The sequence below is a fragment of the Natrix helvetica genome (assembly GCF_964273705.1).
Source record: "Natrix helvetica genome assembly, chromosome: 5".
NCBI lineage: Eukaryota > Metazoa > Chordata > Lepidosauria > Squamata > Natricidae > Natrix > Natrix helvetica.
In genome coordinates this window covers 107,607,726-107,626,945 of record NC_138551.1, presented here as the reverse complement: position 1 = coordinate 107,626,945, position 19,220 = coordinate 107,607,726, and the positions used below count along the sequence as shown (strand labels likewise).

The following is a 19,220-nucleotide window of genomic DNA, read 5'->3' as shown; positions in this document are numbered from 1 at the left end:
AAACATATGAAGAACGGTTGCAGGAACTGGGTATGTCCCTCTTCTTTGTGGCAACCCCTGAGATATTGGAACACTGCTATCATGTCTCCTCTAGTCCTTCTTTTCATTAGACATGATAGCAGTGTTCCAATATCTCAGGGGTTGCCACAAAGAAGAGGGAGTCAAACTATTCTCCAAGGCACCTGAGGGTAGAACAAGAAGCAATGGGTGGAAACTAATCAAGGAGAGAAGCAACTTAGAACTGAGGAGAAATTTCCTGACAGTTAGAACAATTAATCAGTGGAACAGCTTGCCTCCAGAAGTTGTGAATGCCCCAACACTGGAAGTCTTTAAGAAGATGTTGGATAGCCATCTGTCTGAAACGGTATAGGGTTTCCTGCCTAGGCAGGGGGTTGGACTAGAAGGCCTCCAAGGTCCCTTCCAACTCTACTATTGTATTATTATATGTCTATAATTTGACATGAATAAAATAAGTTAATAAAATAAGCAGACTCAGAAGCTCTGTAGGTGCTATAAAAAGCAAAGGCACTGGAAATGCATTATCAGATTCAAAACACTATCATTGAGGTTTCTGGTGGAAGTCATGCCGGTACAGAGCAAACAAATAGGGCTTCATTTAGTTTGCCCGATTGTTCTTGGTTGGAGGCCCTTATGGGGTGAAGTTGGATCCTGGAGGGATCAGCGGTGTAGAGGGGTGACCTCGGAGGTAATGGAAAGAAGTGTGATCTTCCGTTACAACCCCTCAGATCTGACGTGAAAGAAATCCGCCTCTATGGCAGCTCTGGAGGTGTGACAACCTGACTGTTCAAATGGAGAAGGAAGAGAAAAGTGGTAAAACAGTGAAGTATCAGTGGAAATAGCCTAAAAGGAATTTGACATTTGTTTGACTCTCCGTGATTTTGAGAGATAAGAACTACATCAGATGATGAATGAGTCTCCAAGACGGAGGAAAAGCAGCGATTTGGTGGCGGGAGCAGAGGCAGTGTAGAGACAGATATTGAGAAGGACAGATCACGTGGAAGGTATGAGTGAAAGATCTGAGTGGGCACCCTTTGAAAAACTTAAAGAAAGACTATTAAGACTGTGATAAAAATACGTGGCTCAGAAAGAAAACTCTTGCTGGAGAAATTAGGGTGACTGTGCTAAATAGGAGAGAGGCGACATCTTGGAAATAATAATTATTTTTGAGGTGCAGGAGGTGGCAAGCATGGTCACCTTATGGCTGCTGCTGTGTTGCAATATTTTTGGGGAGGGCTTATTTTGGGGAGAGGGCTTATCTTAGCACATGAACTCAAAAGCATATTATTTGGGGAGGTCTTATTTTCAGGGAAACAGGGTACCATATGTGTGGACTTGTCCCAAAAGTAAGAAATATTGGATGAAAATTAAAAAATGGTTAGAAGAAATTATGGAACAAAAAATAGAGATGAAACCAGAACTGTTTCTACTGGGGATTATAAAGGGAAACTTAAGCAAAAAAATTCAATATATCATACTCCATATAATAACTGCAGCCAGAATTACTTTTGTTCAGAATTGGAAACAAGAAAACACAATGATAATAAAAAAAGGTGCTTGACTGTGCAGAAATGGATAAATTAACCATGGAATTAATAGATAGAGTGGAAACAGAATACTATAAGATCTGGAATAGGTGGTACAATTGGCTAGAAATTAGATACAAAATTAATACATAAAGAGTACTTAGGAACAATAGTAAAGTGAAAAACTGTATATACTCGTAAACATAGCAAATAATGCTAAAAGTTAAAGTGTGTGTGTGTGTGTGTGTGTGTGTGTGTGTGTGTGTGTGTACGATGTATGTATATGTAACGTATAACAAGTAATGTATAAAAGACAATACTGAAAAATTTAAAAATTTGTAAATAGAATGGATACAGGTATCAGAATGCTGTAAAGATTGGAAATACTGTTTTAAAAGTTAAAAAACGTTGAATAAAAATTATTTTTTTAAAAAAATACTATCATTAGTACTCTGTCTAAACATTTCAAATATTGATTTCAGTATTCTAATTTATATGTGGCTTAAGTTTGTCTTCCTTAGGAAACTATTTACACATCCGGATATTCTTCAGCATTCCTTTTTCAATTATTCAAAGTTAGATTTTATTAATTAGATTTTATTAGATAAGTTTTGAATATGTTGTTAAGACTTTTACAAACTTTTAAATTTAAATCTAAATTAGAAATGTATTTTTTTCTTGGTGGCATGCTTTTGTTTTAAATTATACTGACTTTTGACCTCTTTTAATTGCTGTTTCAGCAGCTGTTCTGAGAAACTGTAGTCACAGATCATAATGGACAGAACCTAGCACCATCAAACAAAAGGCACTGTGCAAATAAAATGTCCATCTACCTCAATGAAAACCTCACCTGAAATCACCATTTGATTAAAAAATAATATTGCATCAACAGACAAATTAAAAAGTGACATCTCAGACATTTTATTCCAACACATTTTTCATATGATTTTGGTGATTTTCCATAATCAAGAACTGGTAACAGCTAAATTAATGCGGATGCATTGATATTCATTCTAGTGAAGAAGAGAGGAAGGAGATTTTTGTCTGAAAAGAATAACTTTACACACATTTGAGCCAGAGCTAGATCAGTTTCAGGTTATTCTAAAAAATTTCTTCAGACCGGCTATGTGATTGAGGTTTAAGAGGAATCTGGCTCTTTTATTAATCTGATCATCTTGATCTCAAACAGGTAAAGACCACACAACTTTCTTTGGCGGCTGGATGAAGAAATTGAAGGCAAGATCTCTTACTCCAAGCTTGGTAGAGATATAATCTATTATAAAACATTTCCACCATGAATTCCTCTAGCAGGAATTTTCATTGTACCCTGAACTGATATTCTGACTGTATGTATGTACTGTATGTAGGCAATTGAATGAATGAATGCATTTTCAAAAAATCTTAACTTCTTTGTAATGCCCTATTCTTTTGAGAGCCATTGAAATTGAAGGTTAGGCAAATATTATTCTTGCATTCTTGTTGTTAAGTAAGTTTCTCCAATGTTTTTTTCAATATTGAAAAGATAACTGTATGGTCCCAATTAATCAGTAGACTGAAAACTTGTGATATATGAACAAGATGCTTACAGAGGTACATTAAATATAGAATAGAATAGAGCTGGAAGAGATCTTGGAGATCTTCTAGTCCAGCCTCCTGCTCAAGCAGAAGAACCTGTACTATTTCAGATAACTGACTGTTTAGTCCTGTGATGGCGAACCTGTGGCACGCGGAGCCATATTTGCTGGCACACCAGTTGTCAGCTGATTTTTGGCTTTTCGGAGGGACAGGGGAGGCCATTTTCACCCTCCCCAAGCTTCAGGAAAACCTCCGGAGGCTGGGGAGGGCGAAAAATGGCCCCAATGAGCCAACCAGAAGTTCAGGAATGATCCATTTCCGGCTTCCAGAGGGCCTCCTTGGGGCTGGGGAAGGTCGTTTTTGCCCTCCCCAGGTTTCAGGAAAGCCTCCGGAGCCTGGGAGGGTTTGTGCATGCATGTGCAGGTGGGAGGGGGGGAATTAAATTGGTATGGACATGCGTATGTGCGTGATAGCGTGTGCGTGCAATTTTGCATGCCATAAGAAAAAGGTTTGTCATCACTGTTCTAGTCTCTTCTTAAAAACCTCCAGTGATGGAGCACCCACGACTTCTGGAGGCAAGCTGTTCCACTGGTTAATTATCCTCACCGTTAGAAAGTTTCTCCTTAATACCAGGTTGCTTCTCTCCTTGATTAGTTTGCATCCATTGTTTCTTGTACTGCCCTCCAGTACTTTGTAGAATAATTTGACCCCTTCTTCTTTGTGGCAGCCTCTCAAATACTTGAATACTGCCATCACGTCACCCCTAATTCTTCTTTTCTCTACACTAGACAAACTCAAATCCTGCAGGCATTCTTGATATGTTTTACTATGTCCAGGCCTTTCATCATCTTATGGATAATTCCAATGAAATTCTATAACTGTTAAATAAATTTTACATGCATATCTACATATATGAGAAGCCCTTATACATATCTGTGATTCTTTTATTTTGAATTGCTTTTTTTTGCTTTCTTTTTTTCTTCTACTAATGCTTTTTTTTTTATTGCTTCGCTTTAATAAATAATGGCAAAAAACTATTCTTTATGATTTTTTTTACAGATCATGTTTTTCTTTCTGAATGCATAGCAGATTAGTACAGTATCTATTATCATTTTTCCAAGCACATATTATCTAACACACATATTACCTTGATTTTGTAGTTCATCCAGATCCATGAATCTGCTTGGGTGGGGATTAAAGCCCAAGGCTGCCTCTAGTTCCTTTTCCTGCTTCCTCTGGAAGTCTTGCTCCTGGACCCTTCTTGCTACTTCTTCTTGTAATTCATCTAATTCACTCTTGGAAGAAACAAGTATCTCCCCACCTTTTTTTGGGGTGGGGGAAACCCAAAATGTTTCATCTTATATTATACTTATTTACTACATTATTTACTTGTATAGTTTTCTGTGCTTCTTCTGGGCTAGTTTCATTAAATGAACTGTAGCTAATAGAAATTTTGAGTCAAACAATAGCTTCCAATGAAAGGTTTATGGAGGAAATAAAAAGTCTATAGAATGTCTACTGGGCTGGGCTTGCAATGATTACAGATATTCAGCCATACAGTCTGTGTGTGTGTGTGTGTGTGTGTGTGTGTGTGTGTGTGTGCGCGCGCGCACACACGCATGCACAGTACTTCATATAATCTGCTGTTGTTTATGTTGCTTCTGTCTCATCTAAAAAGCTCCAAATGCTATTGGCATTTCTCATAAGGGAACTGATCTAGTTCTAGTGGTGGGTTATGACCGGTACGCCCCGGTACTGGCGTACCGGTGCCTTCCAGGAGCACCAGGTATCGTTCCGGTACGGTGCTCCGGTCGGGCCACCTGCCCGCCCTTTTATGAGCCTGTGATAAAAACTTGGGTACTTGCATTTATTTACTATGTTTGCAGCATCTTGGGGAAACCATTTGCAATCTTCCCAGGGGCTTCTGACAAGCAAAGTCAGTTGGGGAAGCTGGATTCACTTAATATCCATATCATGGTGATCATGGTGATTCGTTTAACAACTATGGCAAACATTACATAAAATCAGGTGTAACTCACTTCGCAATTGCATCAGTTAGCAGTGGAAGTTATGGTCCCAACAGTGGTTGTAAATAAATGGTATGGACTACCTGCATTGCTGTATTTTGTTGGTTTGCAATTACAAGGTTTAAAGTGCACTATATGGGTTTTCATAAAGTTCGGTTTTATGAGTAGATAATGGTAGTTTCCTAATGATTACTAACATAGGCTTTAACTTTTTTGCTGGTACACACTGAGTTTGTATTGGGCTATCCACAATACATTCAGGGTCCCTTTCCTGATCAGATGCTATCTCCTTCCTTCTGTGAACACAGGACAATGACCTAGAAAAAAAGAGGAAATTATAGTATGGATTGCAAGTATTTGGACAATGAGACCTTACCAAAGGAGTATTTATTTTTTGTCCTGCAGGTTTTAGATGAGGCAGACTCTACTTCCAAGATGCTACTGCTATGTGATTTTGGAATATTATGCCAGGCAGGAACAACATCTCCAGTTCGTTTGATATGATAATCCCTTTAAAAAGAAAAAAAAAACCTTTTATTTCCTCATGAAACATTTTCACTTCTCTTTGTAAAGGAGCAGTAAAAGTCCTAAGCTTACTACTGAATTACATCATTTTGGAAAATTAAACATTTGTATCATAATCCAACATGTATTTTTTCAAAAGCAAGTTCCATAGGACTTTTGGATGTATAATAGATATATGATTAAAGAATTAATGATTCCTACCTTTCAGTGGCCTGAACTTTGTTAGGAGCTTACAAAAATACTACTCTTATCCACAGTGAATGCCGACTCGAACTCCTGTCAACTATGGTGTTGAAATTAATTCGGCATAGAGATGGCAGCTGTGAGACAGTGTATGATAACTCTATCTTTCTATATATTTTAAGAGCATCAATAAATTTTTGCGTTGCTTATTTATATTAAATCACCAATATTTCTCAAAGAAAAATGAAATGGAAAAATAATTTCTTGTAGAGGTAAAATGTGGCAGTGTAATAGTTAAAGAAAAAAGCTACCTAAGTAGTTAAAACTAACTATACAGGTATACATTTGAGAACAACTTTTCTTTATTACAGAGATTAAAAGTGTATCATAAATTTTGAATATATTTTTGAAAATAATTACACAAGGTAGAAGTTGGATTCTCAGATATTGCAATGGTTGATCGCCAATCTTTTTGCATGACAGCTCTTTTAAAGAAAATATGAAAAATATGTTTTTTGTCATTTTTTAATAGTTTTTTTAGAAGTTATAAAACTGTTTATACTGGAACTACAAAAATGCTTTATGAAAATTAAATACTAATACTGTGTTAAGTTGGTTTGTACAGACTTTCTTTATAGAAATCATAGGGATTCTACAAGATGACTGCCATAAATTTAAAGTGATGATGTATTTCATATATGATATTTTATGTTTTAAAACAGGGATGTCCAAACTTGGCAACTTTAAGACTTGTGGACTTCCACAAGTCTTAAAGTTGCCAAGTTTGGACACCCCTGTTTTAAAGGAAGCCAAAGTTCAACCCTACTAGAACAGTCTGAAGTACAAAACAAGGAGTTAGAAAAAAAGGTTTAACTAAAACTATCTCTCGGTAATGATTTACCTATTTCTCTCTTAATACAGGTAGTCCTTGACTTATGGCCACAATTGAGCCCAAATTTTCTGTTGTTAAATGAGACATTTGTTAAGTGAGCTTTGCCCCATTTTACAACATTCTTGCCAGTTGTTAAGTGAATCACTGCAGATGTTAAGTTAGTACCACGGTTGTTAAGTGAATCTGGCTTCTCAATTGATTTTACTTATCAAAAAGTAATCACATGACCTTGGGACACAGCAATGGTCGTAAGTATGAAACAGTTACCAAGCATCTGAATTTTGATCACATGATGCTGCTACAAAGGTTGTAAGTGTGAAAAATGGTCATAAGTCACTTTTTCAGTGCTGTTATAACTTTAAGTGGCCACTAAATGAACTTTTGTAAGTCAAGAACTACCTGTATTTACAAAAGTCTCTTACTGTCATGGATAAGAAAACCTCTTACCACTAATAAATATATGAAAAAAATCCTTAAATTACTTCAGCAAAATATATAGCTACACCAAATAGTTTCTCTTTTATATAAACAAAAGTTTAATTACAAACCTCTGTGCTTATAAAAAATAAGCTCTAAACTTCGATTATTCATATCTCATAATAAAGAGTAATACTGAGAGTAGATAATAGTATTTTTACATTCATAGAGGGGAAATTCTGATTCACTGTGAGACCATAAATAAATGAAAAACAGCCAGAAAAAAAAGACTTTCCAAGAATCTGCTCCTGTAGCATCCTAAGAGATTATTTAAGGAGTCACAGTAATTTCTCCCTTTGAAACAATCCTTGGAATCTTTGGAAAGAGCACCCATTTCTTGCACAGAGTGCTTGTATTACCACCACCCTCAATAGGCACCAGGAAACAACAACCAATATCTTCATAGCCAGCCATCAACACCCCAATCAACAACTAAAAGCCCACACACAATCAGGCACCATATAAATACCACACACAGAATAGCCCAAAGAACATACTTTGCTAGAGAGAAGTTCCCTGAGGATGGGTTCCAGCACGAGTCCAAAAGCTCAGAAGACAAATCTCTGGTCCCGGTGATCCAGTCCCAGATTGGATCCTGTAACATTATCCTGGGACACTTATATTCTCCTTCACTCAAGACATAATTTGGTCTATTTCTCTAGACCAGGTGTGTCCAAACTTGGGAACTTTAAGACTTGTAGACTTCAACTCCTAGAATTCCCCAGCCAGCCATGCCATGTTCCCAAGTTTGGACGCCCCTGCTCTAGACAAATAAATCTTCCACAAGCTTCAACTTACATGATAAATTCTTAAACAGACCTGGCTGCCATAGCTCATTTGATCTCCACTTTCAATCTTATGAAAATGAACGAAAGGAGCATTCTGAGCACTCAATAACTGCTTTCTTCTTAAAGAGAACTGAAGAAAGAAATGGACTATGGCAAGTCAACACCATCCAACTAAAAAGTTGGGTGACTATCCCACAAGTAATAAGTGAGATGATTTCTTATTTTAACTACTGGCCAGGGACAATAATATCTCCAAATTCTGGTGCTAAAATATACATATTCTATACGTATGGCAAGCGACTGTCATCTCTTGGAGTTCAGTTGGATAGCATCAATTGATAGCATCCATTTTATTTCTGGCTTTTTCAATGCTACATTTGTTGTGTTAATTTGACCATAATGCCTTCATTTAATGGGTTTCTTAGTTCTGGTTTATTATATTGCCTAGTGTTTTTGCTTTATATTAATCAAATATCCCCTATTTTTTTAATGCAGATGCTGTTGACATTATTGTTCTTTTATAAATCCTCATAGGTCACTGTTTCCCAAACTGGATGACTTTGTGATGTGTGGACATCAACTGCCAGAATTCCCCAACTAATATAGCCATTGCTAAGAATTTAGGCAGTTAAGGTCCACAACATCTCAAAGGCATATGGAGTGAAACTTGTCAATAATTATTTTAACCAGATTGACTTAAAATGCCTCTGATGAGACCAAGGTTGAACTTTTTGTCCATAATTCCAAAACGTGTGTTGGGCACAATAGCAACACTACAGATCACCATAGGTACACCTTGCCCACAGTGAAGCATGGCGATGGCAGAATTATGTTTTGGGTATTTTTTTCTTCAGCTGGAACTGGGGCTTTAGTCAAAATGGGAGGAATTATGAACAGTCCCAATTTGGACCCAAAACCTTCAGGCCTCTGCTAAAATGTTGAAGATGAATTTCATCTTTCAACATGACAACAGCCCAAAGAAAACCTCCACATCAACAAAAGAATGGTTTCAATAGAAAACAATCAAAGTTTTAGAATGACCCAGCCAGAACCCAGCCCTAAATCCAATTGAAAATATATGGGGTGACCTGAAAACTGAATGGGACAACTCGTCACGCCCAACTTGCTGTAGGACAAAACAACAATTCAATTTAAGTATTTAAAATAATGGAAATATATTAATTTCTGTCATTTACATTTCATTTTGTCCTTCCTTTTGCATACTTTCTTTAATGATTCTATTCCACCATTTCTTTGATATTAGTGTACCGTATTTTTCGGAGTATAAGACGCACCTTTTTTCCTCTAAAGAGGCTGAAAATCTGGGTGCGTCTTATACATTGAATACAGCATTTTTTGCCTCCTGAAGCCCCGCCTCTTCACCAAAATGGCCGTGCATAGCCTTATGGAGGCTTTCAGAAAGCTCCTGAGGGCTGGGGAGGGCAGAAATGAGGAAAAAATGGGCCGTTTTTTGCCCCCCCCCCTCCAGCAACACTTTATAAGCCTTCATAAGGCTATGAATGCATTTTTTTTTACAAAAAACAGCCTGTTTTCACGAAAAAATGGGCCATTTTTTGCTTTTTTTTGCCCCCCCCCCGGAGCACTCTGCAAGCCCCCCCCCGGCTATACATGCCTTTTATTTGAAAAAAAACAGGCCCGTTTTCGCAAAAAATGGGCCGTTTTGGGGAGGTTTGCAGAGTGCAAAACCTTTTTTTCCCCTTTCGGAAAGCTGTTTAAGTGATTGATAAGTTTTAGGCACTTCAGGTTGTCAGTGATTTCCTTCTCCAGCACATAGATAAATACACCTGGAAACATCTACCTACCTACCTACTCTCTCTCTCTCTCTCCCTCCCTACCTACCGTATTTATCTCTCTATTTCTCTCTCTCTCTCTCTATCCCTTTATCTACCTACCAACCTAACTACTCTCTCTCTCCCTCCCTACCTACTGTATTTATCTCTCTCTCTCCCTCTATCTACATATACTGTAGCTACCTACCTACTCTCTCTCTTCCTCTACCTATCTACTGTATTTCTCTATTTTTCTCTCTCTCTCTCTGTCTACCTACCAACCTACCTACTCTCTCTCCCCCTACCTATCTACTGTATTTCTCTCAATCTCTCTCTATTTCTCTCCCTCTATATCCCTCTACCTACCTTCCTACCTACCTACATTCTCTCTCCCTACCTACCTACTATATTTCTCTCTCTCTCTCTATTTCTCTCTCTCTCTAACCCTTTATCTACCTAACCTACCTACTCTCTCTCCCTACCTATCTACTGCATTTCTCTCTCTCTCTCTCTCTCTCTCCCCCCCCTCTACATACCTACCTACCTACCTACCTACCTATCTACACTCTCTCTTCCTACCTACCTACCTACTGTATTTCTCTCTCTCTTTATCTCTCTCTCTCCCTCCCTTTATCTACCTACCTAACTACTCTCTCTCCCTCCCTCCCTCCCGACTGTATTTCTCTCTTTCTCTTCCTCTCTATCCCTCTATGTACCTACCTACTTTTTTAAAAAAAATGCCTCTTCAAAACCTGGGTGCGTCTTATACTCCGGTGCATCTTAAACTCCGAAAAATATGGTAATTCTTCTACTGCAGCGAGTTGTCCTGTTCTATTGAATTGTACAACTTATATGTTATGTTAAAGATGGGAAAAATTCTGAAGTAATTTATCTTGCCTTGGTCTGATTTTTCTTTACATGTCAAAACTCTGTGAATTTCCTAGATATTTTACACTTTTTATAGCCACTATAAAAGGCTACCCATCCAAGCTTGGCTGCATGGCGAAGAAAGGAAGGGTTCGCTTCATCCTCCACCCCTTTGCTTAATGGCCGTGGCACCGGTGTGTCGCTCAGCCTCCTGCTCTGTTGTGGCGGTGAGCAAACAGAAGCATCGTTCTCCACCCCCACTTCATTTTGTCCTCTACCCCTCCATTGCCTTGTTTCATCCTCCAGCCCCCCCCTGCTTTGTTTCATTCTTCCCCCCCCCCACCTTGCTTTGTGGCTGTGGCACCTATCCACTCAGCTCGTGTTGGCAGCAACCAACACGGACAGAATGGGCGGCCGACTAGCTGCACATCTTAAGTAGGGCTTACTTTAGGGGCTAGGGCTTATTTTGGGCGAAACCCGGTAGTTCTTAATAATTTCCCATTTCACAATAAAATAATGTATTAAGATACTTAAGAACAATGTTAGAATAATTAAAATATATTTTAATGAAACATACCTAGAGGTATTTGAGCTCTCTGACAAAGGCATATCCAGACTGACTGGACTGTTGCTATTGCGATCACTGCTTTCATACCCAGATTCCATCCTTTGAATCAGATGAGGATGTTGATCCATCCTGTGATGTGCACCACGCCCTAAAGTCCAGTGCTTATACCTGTTGGACCGCCTTGATCTTGTTTCACATGTTGGCTCCTTCAGCTCATCTTTTATAAATTCTTTGGCTGACAAAGATATTATATGAAGGAAAAGGTAAATGTAATTCTTTCACTTAGTATTCCAATACAGTTCAGTTTATGGAAGCACAAATTTGAGCTCCAGAAGCTCACTGTCACTTCTACCGCATTTCCCCAAAAAGAAGATCCATCCCAAAAATAAGCCCTTGCTTGATTTTTTAGCGTACTCCTATCCCAAAAAATAAGCTCTAGTTAAGGTCGTCATCAGCCAGGCCAGCATCAGAGATGGCGATGGCACAGGGGCTGATAGCAACCGCAGTCTGCATAGCGCAGGTGAATTAATTACCTGTTCAAGCAGCAGGCAGATGTGGGTGGAGGAATATGATCTGGAGGCACTGCGTGGGCTGAAAAACAACTGAGAGTCGGTGGGCTGGAGCAGGCATTTGGCCGCAAGAGGATCATCTTCTCGCGGTGGCACAAGCAGCAGAAGGAGGCAGAGGTGCGGCAGAGGCACGTGAATAGGATGCACTTTGTGGGCTGCAGGAAAGCCGAGAGATGCAACATGAAGCTTCCCACGTCTGTCTGCCCACTCTGTCCCACTGTCTTTTGGCTTGCCTGCAGCACGTGTGGCATGCCGCGATTGCCTGCCTTCCCCCTGCACCTCTGCCTCCATCTGCTGCTGATGCCACCATACGAAGATGAGTCTCCCACAGCCGACTGCTCACTCCAGCCCACCGACTCTTGGCTTTCCCGCAGCCCGTGCAGTGCATCTGGATTGCATGTCTCACCCCGCACCTCTGCCACCGTCTTCTTGGACAGGTAATCAACTCATCTGCACTGCACAGTCTGTGCAGTCCCAGAGTGTGCCAAGGGGCAGGTGGGCTGCAGCTGCTGTCGGATAATGTCCTCAGGTCTTATTTTTGGAGAAACACAGTAGTCAGCCAATTTACCTCACAAGGTTGATGTTGTGAGTTAAATTGGAGGAGGGAGTTCTACATACATTCTTTGTATAGTAAGTATAAATCTTTATTACGGTCAAAGACCAACAATACACATTACTTTTTACAATATGTTGAAAAGTACTGACCTTAAAATATAATTAAAAAGTATTGATGTTAAAAGTGGATAATAACATACATGGTCTCAAATTGTTCGGGTCACTCCCTGGTTTACTTGGGTGCAAAGCCGATAAGTATGGGAGTAAATACAATGGTCCAGAAATTGTTAGATATATGTCCAAATAATTGGTACAAGATGACAACTATACTTCTGTGAACAATATTTTTCTTTTGGACATTGCAGCAACACAGAACTTTGCCACTGCATACGTGGTAGCCGGGTTTGTGTCCTGGAGGAGAAAGCCTACATAAAAATTGTCTGTCCTCCCTGACAATTTCTCTAATAAGGGGAGAATATGTGCAGACCTACAAACTCTGTATAGCTCACAGTGTAATAGAACATGTGAGATATCTTCCACTTTTTCTTTACTACATATACAAACCCGTTCTGCTATTGGTGTTCTCTTATACCTGCCCTGGAGGAGTGCTGAAGGAAAATGTTAAATCTGGCATTCCTTGAGTTTTTGACAGAAAGGAAGGCTATAAATTAATTGAAAAAAACGTTTGCCAAAAAAACTGGTACTATTCTGCCCATCTTAAATTCCACCTTAAATCCATAATTACTTTTTACTTTTATTTAGATTTTTATACCGCCCCCTCTCCCCAAAGGGACTCGGGGAGTTAGATTCACAATAATGTTAGGCTATAATGTAGCTTACTTATTTTTTTTTTATTTTGTGTGATAATGTGAGTACAACTACTTAGTTTTGCATAATAAAATTGCTGAATCAAAAGACAGATTTAAATCTCTTCCAATGCTATACACAGTGCACACAATTATTAGGCAAGTGAGTATTTCAACCATATCATTTTAATGCATATTTCCACCTCCAAGCTGTATAAACTTGAATGCTTAGAGGATATAAGCACATGAAGTATGTGTATTTGTGTAATGTGTCCTAAGGAGACCAACACCCTATATCAAGGTGTGCTTCTTTTCCTCAGGCAAAATGGGCCAAAAAGAGATTTAAGACTCTGAAAAGTAAAAAATTGTAAAAAGTCTTTCAGAGGGATGTAGCATTTTTGAAATTGCTAAGATATTAGGGCGTGATCACAGAACCATCAAATGTTTTGTTACAAATAGTCAACAAGGTTGCAAGAAACATGTTGAGAAAAAAAAGATGCACATTAACTGCCAAAGATTTGAGAAGAATCAAATTATCCTCCAATGCTGTCATATTCCAGAACTGCAACTTACCTAGAGTGCACAGAAATACAAGGTGTTCAGTGCTTAGAGACATGACCAAGGTAAGGAAGGCTGAAACCCGACCACCACTGAACAGGACAGAAGTTGAAACGGCAAGACTGAACAAAGAAATATCTGAAGACAGATTTGTCAAATCTGATGAGATGAGAGTGACTCTTGACACACCAGATGGATGGGCCTGTGGTTGAATCAGCAATGGGCACAGAGGTCCACTTCAACTCAAGAGGTCAGCAAAATGGAGATGGAGTATGGGCTGGTATTATTAAAAATGAGCTAGTTGGACCTTTTTGGGTTGAAGATGGACTCAAAATCAACTTCCTATTGCCAGTTTTTAGAAGACACTTTCTTCAAGCAGTGGTACAGGAAAAAGTCTGCATCTTTCAAGAAGACTACGATTTTTATGCAGGACAATGCTCCATTGTATGCATCAAAGTACTCCACTGCGTGGCTAGCCAGTAAAGGCCTTATAAGGTGAAAGAATAATGACATGGCCCCCTTCTTCACCTGACCTGCACCCTATTGAGAACTTGTGGGCCCCTCTTAAATGGGATATTTACAGTGAAGGAAAATAGTTCACCTCTCTGAAGAATGTCTGGGAGGCTGTGGTTGCTGCTGCACAAAAAGTTGATCGTCAACAGATCAAGAAACTGACAGACTCCATGAATGGAAATCATATGACTGTTACTGAAAAGAAGGGTGGCTATATTGTTTCACTGATATTTTTTTTTGAACTGTCAGAAATGTTTATTTGTTCTTTTTGAGTTGTTTATTATTCTCAATTTAACAGATGAAAATAAACGAGTGATTTTTCATTTAGTTGCATAATACTTCTGCACACTAATAGATGTCCAATAATTGTGCATGTGAAGTTTCCAAGAGTTGGCCTAATTAATTTACGAGCCCCGAAACAAAGTTCAAAAAAACCCCATTCATTTATTAGGACTAACATCTTGGCACGGACTTCTCTGTAGCTGAAACTAAATCACACTTAATGGCGTCTGAACTTTACCCCTGTGCCCCCTCCCCTCTGGCTGAGGTCATCAATCACATTCTCCAACAGGACGTTATGGCAGGGTTCTGGACATGCGCATTCACATCCCAGTACAGAAATATGAGACTTTTACTCTGGCCAAAAGTATGCATGGCATTTCCCCCCCCCCTTCTCAAGTTGATAGTAGTCATGGAAACGCCTTAGGCGTTGACAGTGCACACATAGATATTCTTCTAAGAAAGCCAAAACCTCATTTTTCCTTTCTTAAATATTCAGGTTTGAGGTTTATTAACATTTTGGATTGACAGAGAGCACTGTAATTGTTAAATAATAAAATTAATCCTCAAAAATACAATTTGCCTATTAATTGTGCACATAAGTGTATATCCACTTTTTCTCATCCTTGCAAAAATCTATTCAACTTTACTTCTAATATTTTCTAAACATCCTCACGTCTCTTATCTTTTTATGTAATTGATATACTGCTGGACAGACATTTATCCAAACTGAATTTAGATACCACCCTTTTTCAGACATCACCTTAGCATTTTTTAACATTTTAACATTTTTGCACAAGTAGTTTTTTTTTCTTTAAATTAATACATTTTAAAGCTTGTAGGATTAGCCAATTTCACTATTTTTGCAGAAGAAACAGCATTCTGTGATTTGTTGGAACCAATTACCAGCAGGGGTAGACTCTATTTCACTGGCTTTTTACTATAATCTGTTTTGGGATATTTTAATGTGGATATATGAATGAGTCGTTGGACTTGATGGCTTACATGACACTTCCAGTTTGTTGATTATTTACATTAGGAAAAAGTTACAAAAAATATCACAAAGAAAACAGATGTAGAGCCTTTGCAACCATTTTAAGACACATTCTCATCCATGTTATTTTGTTTTACTATTTATTTCATTCATAAAGTCAGAATACCAAAGCACAACTGAATATTCAATGTTAACCTTTAAATATCATTTGACAGCTCAATTTTTTTTTCTTTGCTTACTGATATGTAGAAAAAAATATTTATTTGGATAGTATCAATGACTCTCAATAAACAAATGTATATATTCCATTCCATTCTCGTGCCCATTTTTACCTGCATCTTCTGCGAAGGGGCTGAGTTGGGTGTAGCCACCTTGTTTTCTCTTTTCTTTACTGAAGATGCTGTCTATATTTAGTGGCTCTCGTTTGGGTCTCCAAGGTGGGCGGTACTTGCTAGAAGAACTTGACTTTGACTCACTACTGTTGCTGTCTATTTCCCAGTCTTGAGACTTAATGGTCAAAGTTCTGGGTAGTGACTGGATTTCAGTCTGATTCTTCCCATGAGGGGAGCCTTGATGTGACTGTGAAGGCCTGTTGTGGATCATGTTGCTAACAGTCTCTTTAAATTCTCTTAGTTTGCTGGTACCATTCAACATTTTAGAAGCCGTTCTGGGGACCTGTTTCTCCTTCAGTGTCTCTCCTATGTTTTAAGAGCAAAATAATACTATGTAAACAATATAAATATCCTCAGTAGACTGTTTTCATCAAATTTCTGAACTGATACAGTCCAAAAAGTAATCCAGTCCCAACTTTGATAAACACAAATAATAGAATCCAATCATTTTTACCTTCACTGTGATATCCAGATGACTGTGTTTCATCCCCCTTCTTTCTAGACCTGTTGTTATTTCTCTTACGGTCTGTCAGAGAACTCTTTTTGGAAGTATGTCTCTGATTGTATTCACTATCAGTCAGGTGACCTGAAAGAAAAGATGTAAAACACATTACAAATTATAGTTCAATGTTTTTTAAAAAAAGATTTTGTTCATTCTCACAGACTTTAGATAGAAAAACTATCCATTAATGTTTGAAAATTAATTTTTTAAAAACAATCCTAGTTTTATTTTATATGTAGAATAAAGGTTTTTAATCAAACTAACATTAATTTCTATAAATTCTATAGAGAACCTACAGGAATTGAAAGCAGGATATTGCACCTTTGTGCATATCTGTTTTTCCCAGTCAACATCTCTTATAGAACCTGGTGGCGTCTCTTGGAACTCTAGGATTTTGCAGAACCCCAGTTGGGGGTTTAATAATTAAGATACTTTAATAAATACAAGTGACCTTGATAAACGATTTTTTTTAAAAAAAAAGCCCCCTGACAGCAACAAGGCTACCTGTTTTAAGAGAATGAGAAATAATCGTTTGGGATGGGGAGGTTTTGAGAATTCTACAATGAGCAAGAATAGGAATCCTCATGAATAAATAATGTAAACAGAAACAAGCCAGAGTTAGTTTCGATATCTCTTTAATCTTTTGTGCTTTGTTTGCATCTTTCTATCACACTAAATTAAAAAGGATGAATGAAAAGAAAAAAAAACTTTCTTTTGGTGGTACATGAGCACTGTAAACAGAAGAGAATTCTTACTGAAAGAACAATGAAAACAGTATTTTCTCTTTTTTCAACTGACTGAAACCAACATGTGAAGTTTCAGATATTTCTGAACTTTAATTTCCTTAGTCATTGCAGTCAACGGTAAAGATCACTGAAGCAGCAATCAAATATTTGCCAGTGAACGTTGAAGAATATGTTCTCAGTGCTTGTTTTGTGCCAACATCCCAGTGAGTTTATTACTCATGAATTCTATGATTTTCATCCCTAAATTTAAAAAAGTTTACCTGTGTCCCTGCTGCTTTGCGAAACCATATCATTTTCCACATTATAAATGATAGTTCCTTGAGAATCAGAAGAAAAATGGCTGACCATAGATTCATGATGGGAATGTTTATGCAGATAGCTGTCTGTAGAAGAATCTGTTCTAGTGTCACTTGAGATAGAAGGTTCACGTCCTATTAAAAATAGTGAGCGTAAGAATTGAGAAAATGAGAAAAATGTTAACATAATTAGGGTAAATACATTTACCCTAATTTCTATTTACATTTTTAAGAGAATAAAAGTTGCTCAATGAGCACTAAAAGGCTGTATTTGTGTGTGTATACATCTTGCAATCCATCTCCATTATCCTTTTGTATGCATGCATTCAACAACCTGATAGATTCTCTTTGCCAGTTATCTGAAGGTAATGTTGAGAAAAAGGGTCAAATTATAAAATATTTCTTTCCTGTCCAGCAATACTGAATTACTTCCAGCAATTCTGATTATCAGAAGAAATAAGAAATCCATACAATTAGCATTTGCCGTGAGACGTCAGTCTTTCTCTTAGAGACCAAAGCTGGAAGGAAGGACTGAAGTAAAGAGACTTGCATCTCCAGACATTACAGATAAGGATTGCATAGAACATAGAATGGCCGTTGGTTCTTACCTGATACGCCCTTTCTCAGGACGGTGGAGACATCATCAAGGTCATGGGCAAGACACGCCCACGAGGCTCCTCCTCCCCAGAATAGATGAAGGAGTGACTTATAGACTGCTGTGTAAACAGTCTGAGACGATAGATATTATCTCTCCTCAAGGTAAGAAACAGAGAAAAATCCAGGATTAAGCCAAATGAAAAGGGTGGGGCTGGATGATGTCTCCACCGTCCTGAGAAAGGGCATATCAGGTAAGAACCAATGCCCATTCTCCTAGTAGGTGGAGACATCATCCAGGCATTGGGACATACCAAAGCCCACTGTCCCATCGGGAGGGAATTGAAAAAGATATAAGAAGCATTAAGAATAAACCACTCGCTGCAACACACGCCATCCGAATGAAGCATCTGCTGAGGCATATCTATCGAGCTTTTAATGGGGGATGAACGGAGAAATAGAAGTCCAAGTGGCCGCTCGGCAGACTTCCTCCAAAGAAGCTTGAGATGACCAGGCAGCAGAGGTGGCCGTGCTGCGTGTAGAGCGCACCGTGATGCCAGGTGGAACCGGCAGAGAGAGTGCAGAATATGCCCTGGAAATAGCAGCTCGAACCAAATGACCAATGTCAGAAGAAGAGGCTTTGGGGCCTTTCTAACCTCCCGGCTGGAATTTCACAAAAAGAGCTTCAGAGCACCTGAAAACAGCAGTTCGTTTAATGTAAACACGTAGAGCACGACGTACATCAAGGTAATGCCACCTATGTTCCAGCCGGTGGGATGGGTGAGGACAAAAATCGGGAAGCACCAGTTTCTGGGCTCTGTGGAATACAGAATTTACCTTAGGTGCAAAGGCTGGATCAAGATGGAGGACGGCCTTATCTGGATGAAAGATGCATAAATCTTGTCTGATGGACAATGCTGCCAACTCAGAAACACGCCTTGCCGACGTTATGGCTACAAGAAAAACCATCTTTAAAGTCATATAAGGATACAGAATGCAAAGGCTCAAATGGAGACTGACTTAAAGATTCCAGGACTTTGGAAACATCCCAAGTTGGGAACCTGTGGATTGTTGGTGGATTGATGTTTGTGGCACCTCTCAAGAAATGACGGATAAGCAGGTCGTGAGAAAGGGGCTGTGCAGAAGTCAGGGAGAGGACGGAGAACAGTGCTGCAATCTA

At 38.6% G+C, this 19,220-nt stretch overlaps 1 protein-coding gene across 5 annotated transcripts in view; it reads right to left on the bottom strand.

Annotated features, from left to right (window-relative positions):
* Positions 1-19,220, bottom strand: part of USP54 (ubiquitin specific peptidase 54) — a 121,120-nt gene that overhangs the window by 24,630 nt on the left and 77,270 nt on the right. For all 5 annotated transcript variants that reach the window (XM_081955246.1, XM_081955247.1, XM_081955243.1 and 2 more), the window contains 6 exons: positions 17,411-17,581; positions 16,357-16,488; positions 15,843-16,208; positions 11,246-11,471; positions 5,523-5,656; positions 4,267-4,440 (listed from right to left, as the gene is read on the bottom strand). In XM_081955246.1, coding sequence (XP_081811372.1) covers positions 4,267-4,440; positions 5,523-5,656; positions 11,246-11,471; positions 15,843-16,208; positions 16,357-16,488; positions 17,411-17,581 — 1,203 coding nt within the window. The remainder of the gene's footprint in view (positions 1-4,266; positions 4,441-5,522; positions 5,657-11,245; positions 11,472-15,842; positions 16,209-16,356; positions 16,489-17,410; positions 17,582-19,220) is intronic.